The 17,308-nt window shown below is 35.4% G+C and overlaps 1 protein-coding gene and 1 long non-coding RNA gene across 2 annotated transcripts; both read right to left on the reverse strand.

Moving 5' to 3' along the window:
• Positions 1-625: 625 nt before the first annotated feature.
• On the reverse strand, positions 626-6,252 carry LOC106668979. The gene is made up of 3 exons (XR_001340844.2): positions 6,149-6,252; positions 5,634-5,724; positions 626-823 (listed from the first exon to the last, which is right to left on the reverse strand). It is a non-coding gene; the product is annotated as an uncharacterized LOC106668979 (long non-coding RNA).
• A 1,735-nt stretch (positions 6,253-7,987) lies between these two features.
• Positions 7,988-16,432, reverse strand: LOC106669021. The gene is made up of 3 exons (XM_014398269.2): positions 14,793-16,432; positions 8,467-11,940; positions 7,988-8,398 (listed from the first exon to the last, which is right to left on the reverse strand). Exons 1-3 carry the CDS (start codon positions 15,249-15,251, stop codon positions 8,171-8,173), a joined length of 4,161 nt encoding a protein of 1,386 aa, XP_014253755.1. The 5' UTR covers positions 15,252-16,432; the 3' UTR covers positions 7,988-8,170.
• Between the last annotated feature and the right edge of the window lie 876 nt (positions 16,433-17,308).

The raw sequence follows: 17,308 nt of genomic DNA on the forward strand, positions 1-17,308 counted from the left end.
CCATATAAGTAAGAGTGAAAGTGATTTCTTATTCATGTCTATTTTTTATATTTTTCTTGTTCATTTTGTTTTGTTTGATGATCTCTAAAAGCTTCTAGTAGGGGTGTATGGTAATAATTGATATTTACTTATTGTATAAACACTAAACCATCGAAGAGAGTCATCTTTTCAATTAAAAAGTAGATGATTTAAAATAGTTATGACTAATGATTTGTACAAATGTGAAGTTTATAGGAAAAAGTTTAAATTCAAGAAAACTCGACACATTTTTTCCTAAATTTCAATTCTTCTCAAATATAATGCACTGACTTTAGTCAAATTTCGTTGGACATTAACGTTCGACACACATTTTTAAATATGCGTATACTTTTTATTTATCAATTTGATTAAATGGTTTACGAGAAAAATGCATAAATGTGAGGAGGGTTTTCCCACATAGATAAGATTAGTGTTGTCTGCCGTTATGTCACTTTTACGGAAATTTATTCAAAGATTTGTCGTAAAATTTCTATTGTCATAACAACCGATCATAACAAACAATTCCAAGGCGATAAAAATACATTCCGTTTAAGGCTGTAATCGTCCTAGAAAAAAATAGAATTAATTTAGGGTTAAAGAACAAAAGTTTACTTTAAAAAATTAATACGAATTTAATAACTTATAGGTGTACAAATGTATAATAAATATATAATTATTAATGGATCATGCTACAAAACATTAGACAAATCCTTATCGTTATCGTTGAAGACATTCTTCGACGGCGTCTTCAAGGTGGCGAAGTACTCAGCCACTCTGCCAGATATGCTGCCGTATGGAATGCCCGCTGGAAAAAATTTTTCGATAAATTTAATGCATTTCTTAACCTCTTAACAGTTTCAGACAAAAAATGTATAAAAATAAGAGATTTTAAAAAAATTTAATCAAATTTGACATGGATGATATATATGACCTCAGACAGGTAGTCTTGGTCCCAAGCAGTATTGAGTTGAACTAAGTCATGCTACATTCATACATTATAATTTATAATAAACAAGTAGTACAGCTTTTTCGTAAGTATAAAAAGAAATGTCGACATTTGTTTAAAATTCTCATGTGCATGTCTGGATTAAAATTTAACCAGAAATGTAAATTAAAGTTTATGGTGGGTTTTATAAGGTTTCGGGGTCCGTTTGACCAAATAAATTCTTTTTAATTAATTAAAAAGAAAACCAAATAAATTCTTTTTAATTAATTAAGGTTTTGGTTGGGATAAAAAAGTCAGTGTCACAAGCGGGATTCGAACCCACGACCTTCGGCTAAATACGCCGCTGCTCTACCACTTGAGCTATCCTGACTCCGATCCACTCGGACACCAACTTCCCATCTCAACTCACCTTTCGAATTCGAGTTTATGGTGGGTGTTGCTCTGTGAGATGCTGAATACATGCTTACAGTCATTGTGACACTTACAAGGTCCGTCTACACTCGAGGGTTATAGTCTGTAGTTTGTAAATTTTTTGTACATATACGTTTTTATAGATACTTTTTAAGTAATGCAGCTTCACTCCGCCGATTTGCGAGTGTAGCCGGACCCAGTATGGGACACAGTAATAAATCAGAAGATACCTGCAATTTCAAAAACACTCCATGTAGCACAAAATCATTATGATCAAAATCACAAATTTAAAAAAGAAAAGAAGCTAACCAAGAATGGACGGTTCGTAGAACTTATATATTATATACCACTAGCAACTTCGAAATTCAATAAGTTTGAAACCACAAGTTTCAGTAATGTAAGTAAACTTCATACTTGTTATTCTATTATTTTAGTATTACTAATAGTTTTGAAGTCCTGATGAATGGGATATAATCCTTAAAAGCTTGTTTAAGGAACTGAGTGACTTATCACTGACTTTTGTTAAACAACATTATAATATTAAAGCCTCCTATCAATTATAAAGATAGGTTTATACGTGCGGCTATGTTTGTATGGCAATTGTACATATGAAAATGTCAACGAGAATAATAAAGACATTGTTAATTACTATTTGTCAAAGAATATTTAAATAGTAACTGGCTACATTACATATTGGTTCGTTTTGGTTTCGAAACATCCATTTTTTATGATGTAAGTGTGGTGGCGAAACACAAAAGAGTAATCTCTATTCAATTAACATCGTCCTCTTCTTTTCATTAGGCGGATTTCGTATTTTTATTTTTGTGAAAATTATTTGCTTCAAAATGTTCCCATTGCCAAGCGAAGAATTCTAGCGCAATTAAGACTATTGGGTACCGCACCAATTAGATTCTTTTTTTAAAGGCATTCCATACTCTATTAAATGTACACAGTTATGCACAATCTGCAATTTGAAAGTGAACGAAACTTACTTACGAGCATGCCCGATATATTCGTCTTTAAGAAAAAATATTCGCCAAAATGGTTAAAGAATGCACCACCATTGCTCAACAGTGAGAATTAGTATGGTTATTAATTAGGAAGTGGAATATTAAAAAAAATAAATGACTTTTTTGTTTTATATTGGTTGAAGTTGAGAGCTTTCGTGTTGGATGAATCATGCCTGCCAGGGTTTCTATTTACTTTTCTATAAAGTGAATTGCCATGCTCACCCCACCTCAAACCATTTCTAGAGGTTCTATTTGTCCATAATATAATGGGTAATAATGTGTTGTGTTATATAATTAATTAATATAATTTAGTGTAATAAATAATATTTCAAAAACGTCAAATTTGTTAAGAAATTTATACATATTATTATTATTATTATTATTTTTATGGACGTTTTAACGCTAAGGTCATTTAAATAGCTATAGCTAATCTATCTTAGATTAGCAACATCCTTTGTGAGTACTACAAAGCTCCAACTCTAAACATTCACTCATAACTAATCTATCCTATTGCCATTAAAGCTTTAATTTATCCTTTTAAAATACTTAATTTGTAGGCCAACTGTATGCAAAAAAAATTTAAATTAGAAAATTTATTCCTGTTCATTAATTAGGATTTTGAATTTTTGTGTTGTTCCATAATTTAAACAGTTCCCTAGGCTTGAATGGCCGGCCAATAAGAATAATGGAGTCAGACTAGCAACAGCCGTAGCATACGTTGCAACCCTTTAAGGAAAGTACCTTTCGAGTGATTTAAAAGAGTTACTAGGTCCCCTGTGTTTGTTTCGAACAGCACTTTGTAGCTTTCTTAAATGTATTGGAATTTATAACGAGATTTAGGCCTTTACCCAAATTCTTATATTTTTCAATGTTGGTCTGCTAATGTTTGAATGAGAGTTCTGCGTAAGATTCCTATCTTTTTTTCAGGAATTTTTGAGGTATGTATATGTTTTTGCATTTATAAATTACTGCGATACATATGCCAAAATAAGAAAAAATACTCTTCCTAGCATCCATCATCATCAACATCATTTAATAATAAGCGATAAAACAATATTTACATCTCTTGTACATGCCTATATGTAATGTTTAAAAACTTAAAAACAATAAAATATTATATTCTGTTCTATTCCAATATTAAATATGATATATATATCATAAGAGATTGAGAGAGAGAGAGAGAGAGAGAGAGAGAGAGAGAGAGAGAGAGAGAGAAAGAAAGATAAAGAGAAAGAGAGAGAGAGAGAGTGATGGATGTTGGTAGAGAGCTGTTGTCAAAATATTTAGATTTGGTTCGAAGAAGATTTTTGCGGACCCAAACAATCATCACTGAAGAAGAGTTACTAGGCAACGTTTTACGAATTGTTATTTCAGCAGTCGTCTAAATATTTAAAAAATATTTGTTACATATTGTAAACAAATGCCCATGAATAATAAATTATTTATTGATAATATTTATCTAGCTCAGAAGTAGAATTAAATCCACAATACAAAAATAGAATTAGTAAAATTAAAAATAGTATTAAAGGACCCTAATATAAAAATTATAAGAAGAAAAATAGTCCGAGAATAATAGTATTTCTTTAGACTCAAGAAATGGTTAAATTAACCTTCTCAAATGAAGAATAAGCCAATTGAATAGTGCAGGTTTCGTAATAATTATATTTATAACAGTAAGTCTATACAATTTAGACAACAGGTAAGTAACGCAATCACATTGTATCGCAATCGATGCAACATCCCACCGATTGGACTAGATCCTGCACGTAATCGAAAGGACACCTTAACCTCCTAACCGATGGAAGAAAAAAAATGTTTCTGCAGATTATAGTGGTCGACAGATTACTTCTGAAGAATGCGAATATCGCGGCGAAGTTCGTGTCGACCGAAAGCGTGATCGCACAGTCGAGAGAGTCATTTTCTCGACGGGTAACGACCCGAAGCAGGCCTTGACCAACGCTGTTTCTGGACAAAACAATGGATCGTCCTTCTCCATTGTTCCCTCTTTTTGTAGTTCTTTTCGCCAGGAAGGCTGCTGGGATGAATGTGATTTTTTCTACTCGGAAGGGAGAATCCGGTCGTGCACGGGTTTTAACGACTATCGACCTTCTATGCCTCATTTTCTGCACCTTGGTACAAACATTAGATTATATTCATACATAAAAAATACATTAGATTTGCATCCTTCGAACGCCTATCGCCAAGAAAGAAATCATGACCCTGAATTATTAATAAAATTACTTTAGACCTTATACAAATACATAATACGTACAGGGTTTTTTCAGCAAGAGCCTTGAAATAATAATCCTAGTTATAGTTCAGACTACAATCACACAGCTTAAATAATATTGAAATATATATTTGCAAATTTTTAAAAATCAAGCTTAAAACAAAACAAAAATATTTTTACGGTTGTGTAAGTGTGAATTTGATGATATAAAATCCAGGCAGTTAGTGCATAAACAAACAAAAAATAAATTTATCTATCAGCAATAATTTTGAGATATGACTATTCTTTTCAAACATTTAAACTTCTTTGATAGTGTGTGGGTTTGCTACTTTGTGTATTTTGGTGAAATATTGCAAAGCCTTGCTATTCGGCGTATTACGCAAGCTTCATTAACGTATCGTATAAATTCTATAAACCTGTTGATTGTCTTTAACCATATCTGCGTTTAAATAATCCAGTTATGTAATTTTTATGTTATATAAATTTTACTTTCTTTTTTTTTTAATCCACGATATTTTCATCGGATAAATCTAAGATTAGAATTAATCATTATGTTGACAGTTTTTATCATTATTATTATCTTTAGTAAATTTTATGAATAAAGTTCAAGTACGTCAGAAATGAAATGTTGTTGATTTCCACTACTACTACACATTTTACTTTGTTTAATGAAATGTTTTATTACGGCAAATAGTATTTCCTTCTAATGCACCCAAATGTGATTTTATCTGTGTGTATCAGAATCAAAAAAATGAACAATTTTTTTTTATATTCAACAACAACTTAATATTAAAATCATATGTTAAGATGTAACGTACTAAGATGGATTAGAAATACCTTCCATTAATTTTAATCCCACACAACTCGCACCTTCTGCTTTTTTTATGTTAAATTTATTGTTGTCCAAGACGATCTCTAAAACTATAAATCAAAGACAATCCACCTTTGTCTTCGACTAAAAATGTCAACACGCTTGTTCAAGACGAAATAAATTTGCATTATAATTATGTTTGCTCACCGACAAGCCGAGGCGTTGAAATCTCCTCGTACAAATCAATACTTTTCCCATGGATCACGTTGAAGAGGATGGCTAACATTGCTAAGCATACCTGAAACGACAAACATGAGAGATTTTTAGACCATAAAATATAATTTATATGTGATTTATTGTTTTAAAAATTATAAGGCAATTTTTTTTTTATCAAAAGAAGAAAATTATTAGGAAAGAACTCTAACCGTTAATTTTGTTTTCCTTACTGTAGGTAGTTGTATTTATTTATTCAATATAATTTTAAATTAAATTTTACCGAAATGAAAATCATTTTTGTGAAGTACAATCATAGTGGCATATAGGAAATGATATCATGAGAATATAGGGAAATAAACAACAGCGAGGAAAGAGAAACAATAAGATATTTTTATTATATTCTAATGATTAACAAATATGAAAATACTTCGGGTGGTCTAATAGTATCAGCTAACGTTTTATTAATAAAGTGGAAAACATAAAAATATTTTATTGGAGGTACTTACTGCGTATCTAACCATCTCGGAATGTATAGTCGGACTGAAGCCGGAGGCTCTCCCCCCGCCAACGACGCCTTGAAATCTGGGAACGGTTCTTTGGCAGATGCAATTAGACGTTAGACCCTCCAAGTCGGTACAAACCTCCTATGGCGTAACTCTCCTCTAGCGACTCTAAGGTGTCATATCTAAGGAATTTATACTCAATTTTGTTTATGAGTAGCTTTGAACTGAATTGCGCCGTTTTTTCTATTTTAAAAAATCCTAATCCAATGCGAATACAAAAATACACGGTCAAAAGTTTCGGTTGTTGTTTACGTTTAGCATATTAACATATTATAAGCATGCAAAATTTTGAAAAGAAATAGGAGACAGAAGGACATATTCTGTTAAAAAAAAATCATATAAAATAAAATTATATATTAATCTATTTGAACAATCGGAAACACAGAGACGCAGGGCAAGAAAGAATGTCAAACTGACAAACAGACATAGATGGAGATTGAGAAATAGAATGAGAGAAGATGAGGGAGAGGAAAAATAACAGAAAGTACTAGATAGATATAGACAAAGAGACAGAGGGATAAAGTGTGAGAGATGTCAGTGTGTATTTGGTAGAGATAGATGGAGAGAAAACGAGCGACAGACAGACAAATGGAAACGAAGGGAGTAAAAGAAAATGAGCGTGTGGGAGAGGGAGAATGACAGACAGCTATAGACGGAGATAAAGAAATAGAACGAGAGAAAATTAGGGAGAGGAAGAATAACAGCAAGTCCTAAATGGATATAGGCAAAGAGAAAGAGGTATAAATTTGGAGAAAGGTATAGTGTGAGTGTGTGTTTGGGAGGGAGAGATGGAGAGAAAACGAGCGACAGACAGACAAATGGAAAAGAAAAGAGGAAAAGAAAATGAGAGTATGGGAGAGGGAGAGTGTCACACAGAGAATGACAGAAAGCTATAGAGAAGGTAAAGAAATAGAACGAGAAAAAATGAGTGAAAGAAAAAATAATAAAAAGTCTTCGATGGAGATCGACGAAGAGAAAGAGGGATATAATGAGAAAGAGATGGAGAGAAAAAGCGTGATAGACAATTAGAAACCTTAGAGCCTTAGAATGTGATAAGGAAGAGAAAGAATGACAGAAACTATATGTGGTGATTAAGAAAGAGACAGCGAAAAGAAGAAGTGAGGTAGATTAAGAAAGAGCAAGAATGAGAGAGAACAAATAAATGCTTTATAATTAATACAAGCAGATTTAGGATATTGGGGGAAGAGATAGAAAGAGAAAGAGAATGAAAGAGAAGTGCTAGATATATAAAGAAAGAGAGAGAGTGAGAATGAGGTGAAGGGAAGGGGAAAGAGTGAGGAAGATAAAAGCAGAAAAGGATAGATAGAGAGAGACACACACACGCACACACATCGTGGGATAGAGAGAGTGAGAAAGAAAGTACTAGAAAGAAAAAGAAAATAGGCGGGAGAGAGAGAGTATGTGTGTTTGTTACATCCAAACAATTGTCTTGATCGAAGAAGTTTGATCCTATCCGATCATTGTCGTTTTTACAATTGACGTTCCAGCGTTTCGCCAGATATTGATCTGCGCGTATGCTTGCCTTTTGTATGTTCTGATGAAAGGTATTAGGAGCGAGACCAAAAACTAAAAACTGTGTATGTTAATGGTTTGAAAAATAGTTGGTTTGTTTTTAGTTTAGAGATTATTCCAAGGAGTGATGATATTTTTTTATATATCTTGTAGTTTCTATTTTTACGATCGGTCTTTGGTCAATCAAATTTGTCCGTATGTGTAGTATCTTTGATGTCGTCAGAGAACCAAATTATAATGCACAAGTTCATTTATAAAAAATTAACCCTTTTATTTTGAATAGTAACATACTACTAACAAATAACTGATAAATCAACAAGAAATATTACTAAATGTTAGTGCAAGAAATAAATATTTTTCAAACGAGGCTTTATATACACTAAGTTTTCACCGAAGTTAAAATTATTTACATAATGATTTAACTGGGAGATATCAATCATTGACGTAAAAGTATTTTCTTTTGTCGGGATCCCTGATAAACACAGTTGTAGTTCGAGGCGGTGAAGGATAGTTTTCTGGCTCTTCTGTCAAAACCTCTATGCTCCTGCCCTCTGCTGATTCCAACCCCCGCTGACTCGAGACAGACTGGAACTGTTGTTTTCTTTTGGGGTGACGTTGAACCGGAAGTGGTACACTTCTCATCAAGCTGACGATGTACGCCTAGAACATACAAAATATTTACCCATTACAAAAACAACGCTGATATAGGTTTACTGGAAAGTTGTTACCTCATTTTCATATTGGGCTTCTTTTTGCTTTTTGGAGTTCTTTTTAGTTGTTGGATGTGCCTGAGTCTCTGACAAGTTTTCACTTTTTCTCCCACCAGATGGATAAGAATAAATTGACCCTGCTTCTCCATTGCTTTTAGCCTTCTTCTTCGGCTTCCAGTCTCGTCTTCTAGGCATTTCTCCCCAAACTCCAATACCGGTAGCAGGGTCGACGAGGTAGGTCAACGTCCCGTTGGTGGATCTTTCTGACAGAGGATGGGAGTCAGAAATTTTCGCTGAATATTTCATTTCTTCTTCAGAATGTTCACCCTCGCGGTTCTCTCTGGCCTCAACCTGCGGCGTGTAGGTCCTCTTGTAAGTCTCTTCTTTCGTGACTCTTCGATGCTCGACTTGCTGGAGTTCCCTTGGGTTTCGATCGATTTCCGACGAATCAAACGGACTTTCACTGTTTGATGTCTGCGCTTTTAACACTGAAAAAGCGTCTACGGGTGTGCGTGGTACAAATTTTGGGTTTATGATCTTTTTCGGTTTGTACATTCTTGTAACGGTAGTCGTTGGTGATCTTGTTGTAGTGGTAGTGCGCATTGTTTTCTTGTCTGCATTCAAAGGCTTTTGATATTGTAAATATTTCCTTTGTGGAATTTTAGTCCTTGGAAACGATAGTTTTGACTTTCCTGTTGGAGCTTCTAAACTTCTAGTCGTTGGTGCAGTAGGAAGTGGTAAAGAAGAGTTTGCAATTTTAACCATAGGATCCACAAAAGAAGCATTACTTCTACTTATATAACCACCTGAAAGTCTGCTTAAACGAGACTTTACGCTATCCGTCATGTTCAGTCTTAATTGCAATTCATCCAAAGACATTTGAGGTTTGGTAGAACTTTCCGGTCTATGATTTGTGGGTATTTTAAAATAGGCTTTGTTTGAAGCGTCTGAATTTAGCGAGATGTGCACATTTAGTTCGCTCGACATATTTGGTTTTCCTTTATCATCGGGTAAATCCTGCTCATAATCAACATCCCTCCTTTCCCGATATCTTGGCTCTTTTCTCCTATTATCGAACAAACTAGGGAACCACCATTTTAACGGGGTCAATGGGTTCATATAGCTCCAAATGCTCGGCGTTTCCTTTTTCTCCTCAGCAAGTTCCTTATTTTCTGTGTATTCTCCTGGACGAATTATGTACCATTTGACCGGTTTGGACTGGGTGTCACTTGCTATATTGTCAGGACTCTGTGTCGTAGTTGTCAAATACGGGTACATGGGTACAATTCTGTGTGTTTTAATGCTGTGAGCATAAAGCAACGGTCTGTAATGCTGGGGGTTGCCTTTATGACTTATAATCGAATATATAGAAACAGGTTTGGGTTTGTACTTTTTTGGGGTATAAATAGGTGTATACATAAAGTGATGAGGTGGTCTGTAACGTGGCTTGGAAACATCAACTTCAATACCGCTTTCTTGAGAATTTTCGTGAACTGAATAATAGTTTTTATTGTTACTGTTTTCTATGTAATAAGGGTATGGACTGACAATTCTAGAATCATACCCAGGAGAAATCGGTTCAAACTCCTGTCTGTGGTTTTTGTATGGAAAAACGGTTGCATTGTTGTCATGATTCATTTTATGATTGCTGTAATCTTTTTGGTTAGAAGTTGTGTGATAATGTTTTGTAGTGTTCTCCTGATTCAATATTGTAGTTTGTCTTTTTGAGGTGTCTCCATTCCGTAATTTCCTCAATGGCGCCGTTTCCATCTTCTCGTTCGCTGTTCGGTGTGTCATTGGCTCGACGCCTTCTTGAAAAAATGGGTTGTCTAAAGGTTCTTTACCGAAATATTTATTTTTCATGCATTGAATAGAATCTCCCAGTCCTTTCATTCGTGGGGTTTCCACTTGCACGTTTTTATTCCAATCGCCGTCTTCCTTTCTTTCAGGGATAATGTCCTCAGGAGGGCTAGGATCCTTGCATCGAACAAGCCTATCCCTCGATTCGTAAAATTCCATACCACCAAGTGTCTTCTTAGGAATCATGTCTGGATTTGTGGCATATTTCAAAGCGGAATCTTTATTTCCGTTGCTCCCACTTGAGACTCCATGATAGAACGGATATTTATGCTCATCGAAATTTATTGTCGCTTCTCTTTTCACCCTAGGATAATCAACTTTTGCGTTCAACATTTTCGTCAATTCTATCAGGCGTTCTGTGTTATTCTGGATAGGTGTAATTGGATTATTTTCTTGTGAAGAGTAATGTGCTATCGTGAGTTGCTCTATGTATTTTACAGGCCAGTCTCCTGATTTCGGTGCTCTTTTGTCAGGTCTTTCAGCCACTAGAGCTCCAGCGTGTGCACGTTGAAGTTCTAGGAACTTCTCTTTGCCATCTCGAGGCAATGAAGGATGGCGTGTATGTAAATGGGTTTTATTTATGTTCCAGGTAGGTTGTCGAGTTACGTCTTTCAGAGTCTTGTTCCCTCTCGTAAAATTATTATAATGTCTTTCTCTGCCGACAATTCTTGTTTTGGACGACCCCAAGTCAAGGCTGTTATTAGATCGCGGCTGAATGTAACCTGTTCTGTTAGGATGTATTTCAGTAGAAACTGACAGATTGTTCGGGACCAAAGACGCGTACGCTGTCAAGGTCCCAGCGCCGTGTATTTCTCCACGCTTTGTGTTAAGCAAAGGTGATCTTGTCGGTTTCACTGCCAATCGAATTACGTGAGGCACAGGAGACGCATAGGATGTCGGATTGTCTGAATAAAAATTCGGGAAAGGGACGTATGGGACATAATGGTGAGTCAACGAATCCCCTGGGAAAAACGGTCTTTTTAATTGGTAACCAATGCTTCCTTGGATGTAGACGTCGGCAGGTGCCATTGGAGTCCAGTTGTTAATCGGACGACCCAGCGCGTACTGTCTTTTCGTATGTCTACCTGGAAATACAATATGGTTTCCTTTGGGCCTTGGATCGTTAATTACACGGACTTCCGCTTCGTCAACAACTCCGCTGCGAGGAGCAGCAACACTCCCCAATGAGATGTCCTTCCGCTCATCAAGTTTTTCTCTCGAGCGACTTTCCGAATTATAGTCCTCTTTACTTTCAATTTTTTCAACATCGTATTTTTCTGTGTCATTTTCTATTATCTTTTTTCCGTTTATTAAAGAATGTTTACCACTGACTTTCGGATATGTTTCTTTTAGGAGAAAAGCCTCTTCCCCACTGTCTCCCCAAGTGGTGCTTTTCTCACTACTCTCGGATTTTAGATTCTTAAAGTATCCTACTGAAGGAGGTTTCGGAGGTGTAGACTGACTGTTTAAATTTGTTAAAATGCCTACCTCTTCTGCCGATTTTACCTGAGAATCGCCAGCTTTGGGTATAGTGATTTGTTCGTTCTTCTCCTTGTCTTCGTATTTGGCGCCGTGATGGTTGTAAAATCCATGATCGTAGCCACTGTCTTCGTAACCTTCTTCTTCGTACACCTAAGAAAAAGTCAACTATTATCAAAAAATAAAAAATAGTAGGGGCGTTGGTAGTTAATTTTGCAACAAAAAAAAACCACCCCGGTGGTTGATAAGTTGCTTACCCCGGTTTAAAATAATTAAACAATAAAAAAATGAGTGGCTTAGTTTACAATTAAAAGATTAAGGGCACTGATAATTTATATGAAAGGGTATCGCAAGAAATTTTGAACGGTATTGAAAAACACAATTTTAAAAGGTTTATCCTCTATACAAAAATCGTTCCTGGCCAACATAATTCTTTAGCTCTTAGTAATGACAAAAATGAAAGTACAGTGTAATGTTAAAGTGTTAGTTTTATTATAACACGCCAGAATACTTAAATGGCAAGCATATGTAAATTGTTCAGTGAACGTGCATCGAAGGTCCTCTGGTTGTATCTACGATAGCTTTAAAAGGTTTAAAAAATAAGAGGAAACTTGTTCTATTATTGTTTAAATTTCATGGTTCATATTTATTCACGAAATATTCTATTGTTCAAATATACAATATGAGTAACTTATAAAAGCAAGCCGCTATTATTTTATCGACCGCTGACTTTGAAAGACCTAAACTTCCTACACCAGAAGTTATTTCTTATATCTGTAACCGGTTTCTGTTAAACAAAAAATAACCAACCTTGGGTCAGAATTGTTAGGCTTCGAAATAGGAGCTCAGAACATTAAACAGTAATTAGTAATAGGTAAAAAAAACATGAAAAATTTAATGTTAAAAGACTAAAAAGTATAATGATGGAAAATTTGAGAACTTAAATTGAACAGCAAACGACCTCTTCTTAGTTATTGTTATTGTTCAGTAATGATTTAAGATATTTGCTAAAATAAAATCTATATTAAATTATACGTGCCAGATTTTAGATTTTTCAAAAATTTCTTATAACTTTCTTCGCCATACTGGTTAAAATAAATAAATAGCATTATCAGTGATGATGAGACACATTTTAAATTGATTAACTGAGCCCTGTTTTAAACGGACAAAAACATGTGGTAGTTAAAAAGGTTAATTAATAAGCAATTAATTACAATTTATATGGAAACAGTAAAAATGACGCTATTTTGGATTCATTGTTTCCGCGGAAGTTGTGAAAACTGCATTGGTTGATAACTTTTTATTCGTATTTTATTAGTGTCGGCCTATTCCTTGCCGTCGTAGTTTTAAAAACCGTTAACAGGCGTTAAGTTTTTTCCCCTCTTAACGACAGATAAGAAAACGCATGATGGTGCCTGGAGTTTGGTCATTCGACGATCCTATTAGAGCTATCCCGTTTCAGTTAGTTTGACAGAAGTGATTTTTATTTGTTTTATCTATTAATTTTTTATCTCGTTAGATCGTTTATCTATTATTTTTATTTAGCAAATGCTTTATGAATTAAAAGGAGGACTAGAATGACAAAAACAGCACACAAACCAACCCCTGAGGATGGAAATACCGAAACGCAACTAACAATCCAAACCACTGAGCATGGTCAGAAAATACCAAACAGCGAATTAAAATTTGTCCAATCCCAAGAAACATTCTAACATATCGTATGTGTTAAACTGTACATTCATTTTACTGGTTATACCGCGGTAAACGTATTGTTAAGGCGTCCCCACTCTATTTGCCAAGCTAGGCGTTTCTGGGTTTCCTAGTATAGTCCAGAGAATTAATTTTATTGGAGATTAATTTGGAAAAAATTTGGTATGTTAGTTTGACTCCATCGTCAGCGAACATCCAATGTATAGTTGGAAGTTAAGCCCACCGTATGTCACTACCGGAACAGTTCCCCACTTATGATGTTGCAAGCCGAAACATGTTCACTAACATTTAAATCCGCGAGGGAGGACACACCCAGTAAGTAACCCAGTGCCGATCTGATCATATATTTAAATTTAGAAAAATCAGTGGTTATGAAATTTTTTTTCTCGATAAATCGTGTTTGCTTCTGGTTATTCGTGAGGCTCTATGTAATCACTGCAACCGGAGACACATGTACATAATTATTCATGGACAGATAATACAAAGCAAATCACAAATATTGCAACTCCCACTTTCTTCTAAAAGAGCTTTACAGAAAAAATTAAAAGAAACCAAGGTTCTTAAATTTTGCAAGAAAATTATTTTTTCAACGATGTAAACATTTATTTGAGTAGCAACTTCGTTTGTGAAACGAAATCTACTAGTTATTTATACGGTTTAAATTAAAAAATCCATCTACATCCAGTTAAATTCATTGCATATTTCGAGAGATATTGAAAGTTCATGGGCTATTTTTAATGGTTTTAAAGTATTTTTAGTGGCATTTCAACTGTTAAATATCATCATTGCATTCAAATAATTTGAATTCCACTGAGAGAGGAACCTTTACTTAATATTACCTATGCGCCAAAAGTTTACATTTTGCCATTTTACTACAGTACTTTAATGCACTGTGAGTATGATTAACCGGCAAATAATGTAAGGAATAATAATTATATGCGTGACTTTTCCACTCCCGAACTTACACATCAACTATGTTGCCATAACCATTATATTTTCTTGTTGAAGTTAACTCCAGATAAATGTTGTAAATAAAAGAAAACAATATTATTTAAACCTCTTAACCGTCAGTTATGGCACAACCAACAAAAAAGTGGTCAAGCATTATTTATTTAATTTTCAACAACTTTTATCAAGAGCAGCTTATTATATTTTGCATATTTCATTAAAGCTGTTCTAATGTTAAAATGATGACTATATTTTTTTCATTATAATAGCAAAAATTAAAATAATACCTGTTTGAAACTTACAAATGTATATCAAATTAATATATTTGTAATGTTTTTGATCCTCACTTGTTGGATTTTCTTTTGCCTGAGAACTTCTCTCAATCTGGCGGCTGCAGCGACCTCTTCAGCAGTGGACGCTTCTTTCAGTGCGTCAGAACGAGGTAGATGTTTTACCGTGTCGTACTTCCTCACTTGACTGTAGATTTGCAAAGGCACAAAGCCGAGTTCTGTCTCCTTCCCTGGTATTTTCCCTTTGGCCCATTGCCCTTTGTTCGCGTATTCCGGCTTGGTCGGCACGTCCCGCGGAAACTCGTGCTCGCTGGGCTCTTGTTGAGATAAGCCGGATTCCCTTTTAAAGCGCAAACCTTCTCGAAAGTAGCCCGGTCCGTGGATGAGATTGTTCTTCCTCACAGGGTAGGTCCAATACGGCCCGCTGAGATAGGTCTCGTACGGAATCAGATTTTCCTTGAAGCTGTACTCCCCGTCGGATTCGGAAAAAAATACGAACAGTACTAGCAGAAACATGTTATGTTTTAGCAGGATCTCACTAAAGCACAGGCATGCACATCTCCGAAACGTCTCTGACGGGCTTGAGATGAGAAATGGCGGGGTTGTGATCAGAGCCCTTTCCCTGGTGAAAATGGAGAAGGACCGGGGGCGAACCAATCAGCCGTATTGTCTTTGGAAAGCGAGCTCTCTTTTGTTGTTGTAGAGCGAGCGTCATGGGCCAACGGAGACCGCAACTGGGCCGTCAGAGGTTTTATGTAAACTATCCCGCTGCACCCCTTCGGATTTTATGCAATCCCATCTTCGCCGCTATGTTTCACACCGACTTTGGCAACTTCGTCTCTGTTGACCGATGATTTCGCCTCCACTATAACCAGCAAAAAAATTCGTTCTGTAACTAAATTTATTTAAGACTAGTGGGTTTCGTAAACCCAACTCGATTGAAAAAAGAATCATAAAATTTTCTTAATAATTGTATCACCGAATATGCCAACCAGTCAACAAAAAAGGGGGAGAAATAATAGATCAGCAAGTCATTTGTTGCACATGGTTGAGATTGGTTACCTTTTATCCTAACAATTAATGTATAATATTTACACATTGACCTTAAAGAGTTCACAAATCACAACCATATGATTTAATGTACACGTTTTATACCGGGGAAAGATTAGGTCACAGGGGATGAGCGGGTATTGTAGGAGTGAAAAGAGGACTTGAATCGGATAGATTGGATAATGCAATGTGGACGATGGGTGTTAAAAAAAAGGAACCAAGGAAAATAAACTTCAGGAAGAGAGCCAGAATAGGTTCGAATTCAGTCGTAATACCCTGGACCCTCGGGGGTAGTCGACTATAAACTTGACACAATAGTTCATCAGTCTTTTTTGACGCTTATTTTCTTCCTACGACACGGTTGTAGTCGAGAAGATGGATGATGCTTCGGTGTTGTCCACGACTTTTACTTCTAAATACCGACAAATCACAATGCACTTACTGTCACATATTCGGACGACAGCGCCATATTAACAAGTTTTCTACAAGCTTCACTTATTATACAAAACCACACATCAACAATTGATAAATGAGCAATCTTTGGAAAATAAAGTTTAACCCCTAAAATTCACAAAACATTAGTTTTACATTCCGCCGCGAGACTTGCGCTAACATATACGATTGAGTAGATGATGGGGTTTGGTCTGCGAGTTGGCGAACTCATGTTGAACCGGCACGGGCACGACTGGGTCTGTCTTAACCCGCGAGTGAAGACAAACCCAGTAGTGCCCGTGTGCCGGTTCAACATTATACACAATTAACCTGTTCTTCAAGCAGTTAAATTTACCTATTTAGGATATACGTTTCATAGAAGGCTTACTTGGAATCCGCGCACACGATTAAAAACCAGACCCTTAACAAACGATTTAAACGCTTTACTACCTAATGAACGGACGATCAAAATTACTATTAAAATCAAAACCTAGGACAAACACATACTTACTCAAACCTATTTGGATGTAGGGATGTCAAGTTTAGGGATTGACCAAATATTCAAAGATTACAAAGTTTTCAATCAATGTCCTTTATGAAAACAATAATACAGTCAGAGATCTTCGCATATCGTGTTTTTAATCCATTAAAACCTATTACAAACGTTTCTCCAGTAAACTGCAAGATCACATAAACACACAAATATAAACACTCCATTCCCAATTACCCCGTACACGACTGAAGATAATATGGATCAGAAACTTCTTGAATGATTAATCCAGAGTGCCTACCAATTGGTAGATTCTTCTAACGCCAATAACGTCACATTCATAAATAAAAATCCAATCTGCTAGTTACATACAGTTATAGCTATAAATAAATGAAGCTAAAAAATGTCAACTGGACACCATGCTCTAGTTAGTCTAGGTCAAAAAACCCTAAATGTTTTTGAATCAGTACGTGCCAAATTCGTTACGTAAAACTTTGGATGTCCACAATACACAGGGGAAAGCGTGATCTTGTTTCTTTTCGTAAAAAATATCAGTTTTCAGCACACTGAAATGTTTTGCAACGTCGTCATTGCTGGTTTG

This window comes from Cimex lectularius, unplaced genomic scaffold (genome assembly GCF_000648675.2).
Source record: "Cimex lectularius strain Harlan isolate CLEC.00 unplaced genomic scaffold, Clec_2.1 scaffold249, whole genome shotgun sequence".
Taxonomy (NCBI): Eukaryota; Metazoa; Arthropoda; class Insecta; order Hemiptera; family Cimicidae; genus Cimex; species Cimex lectularius.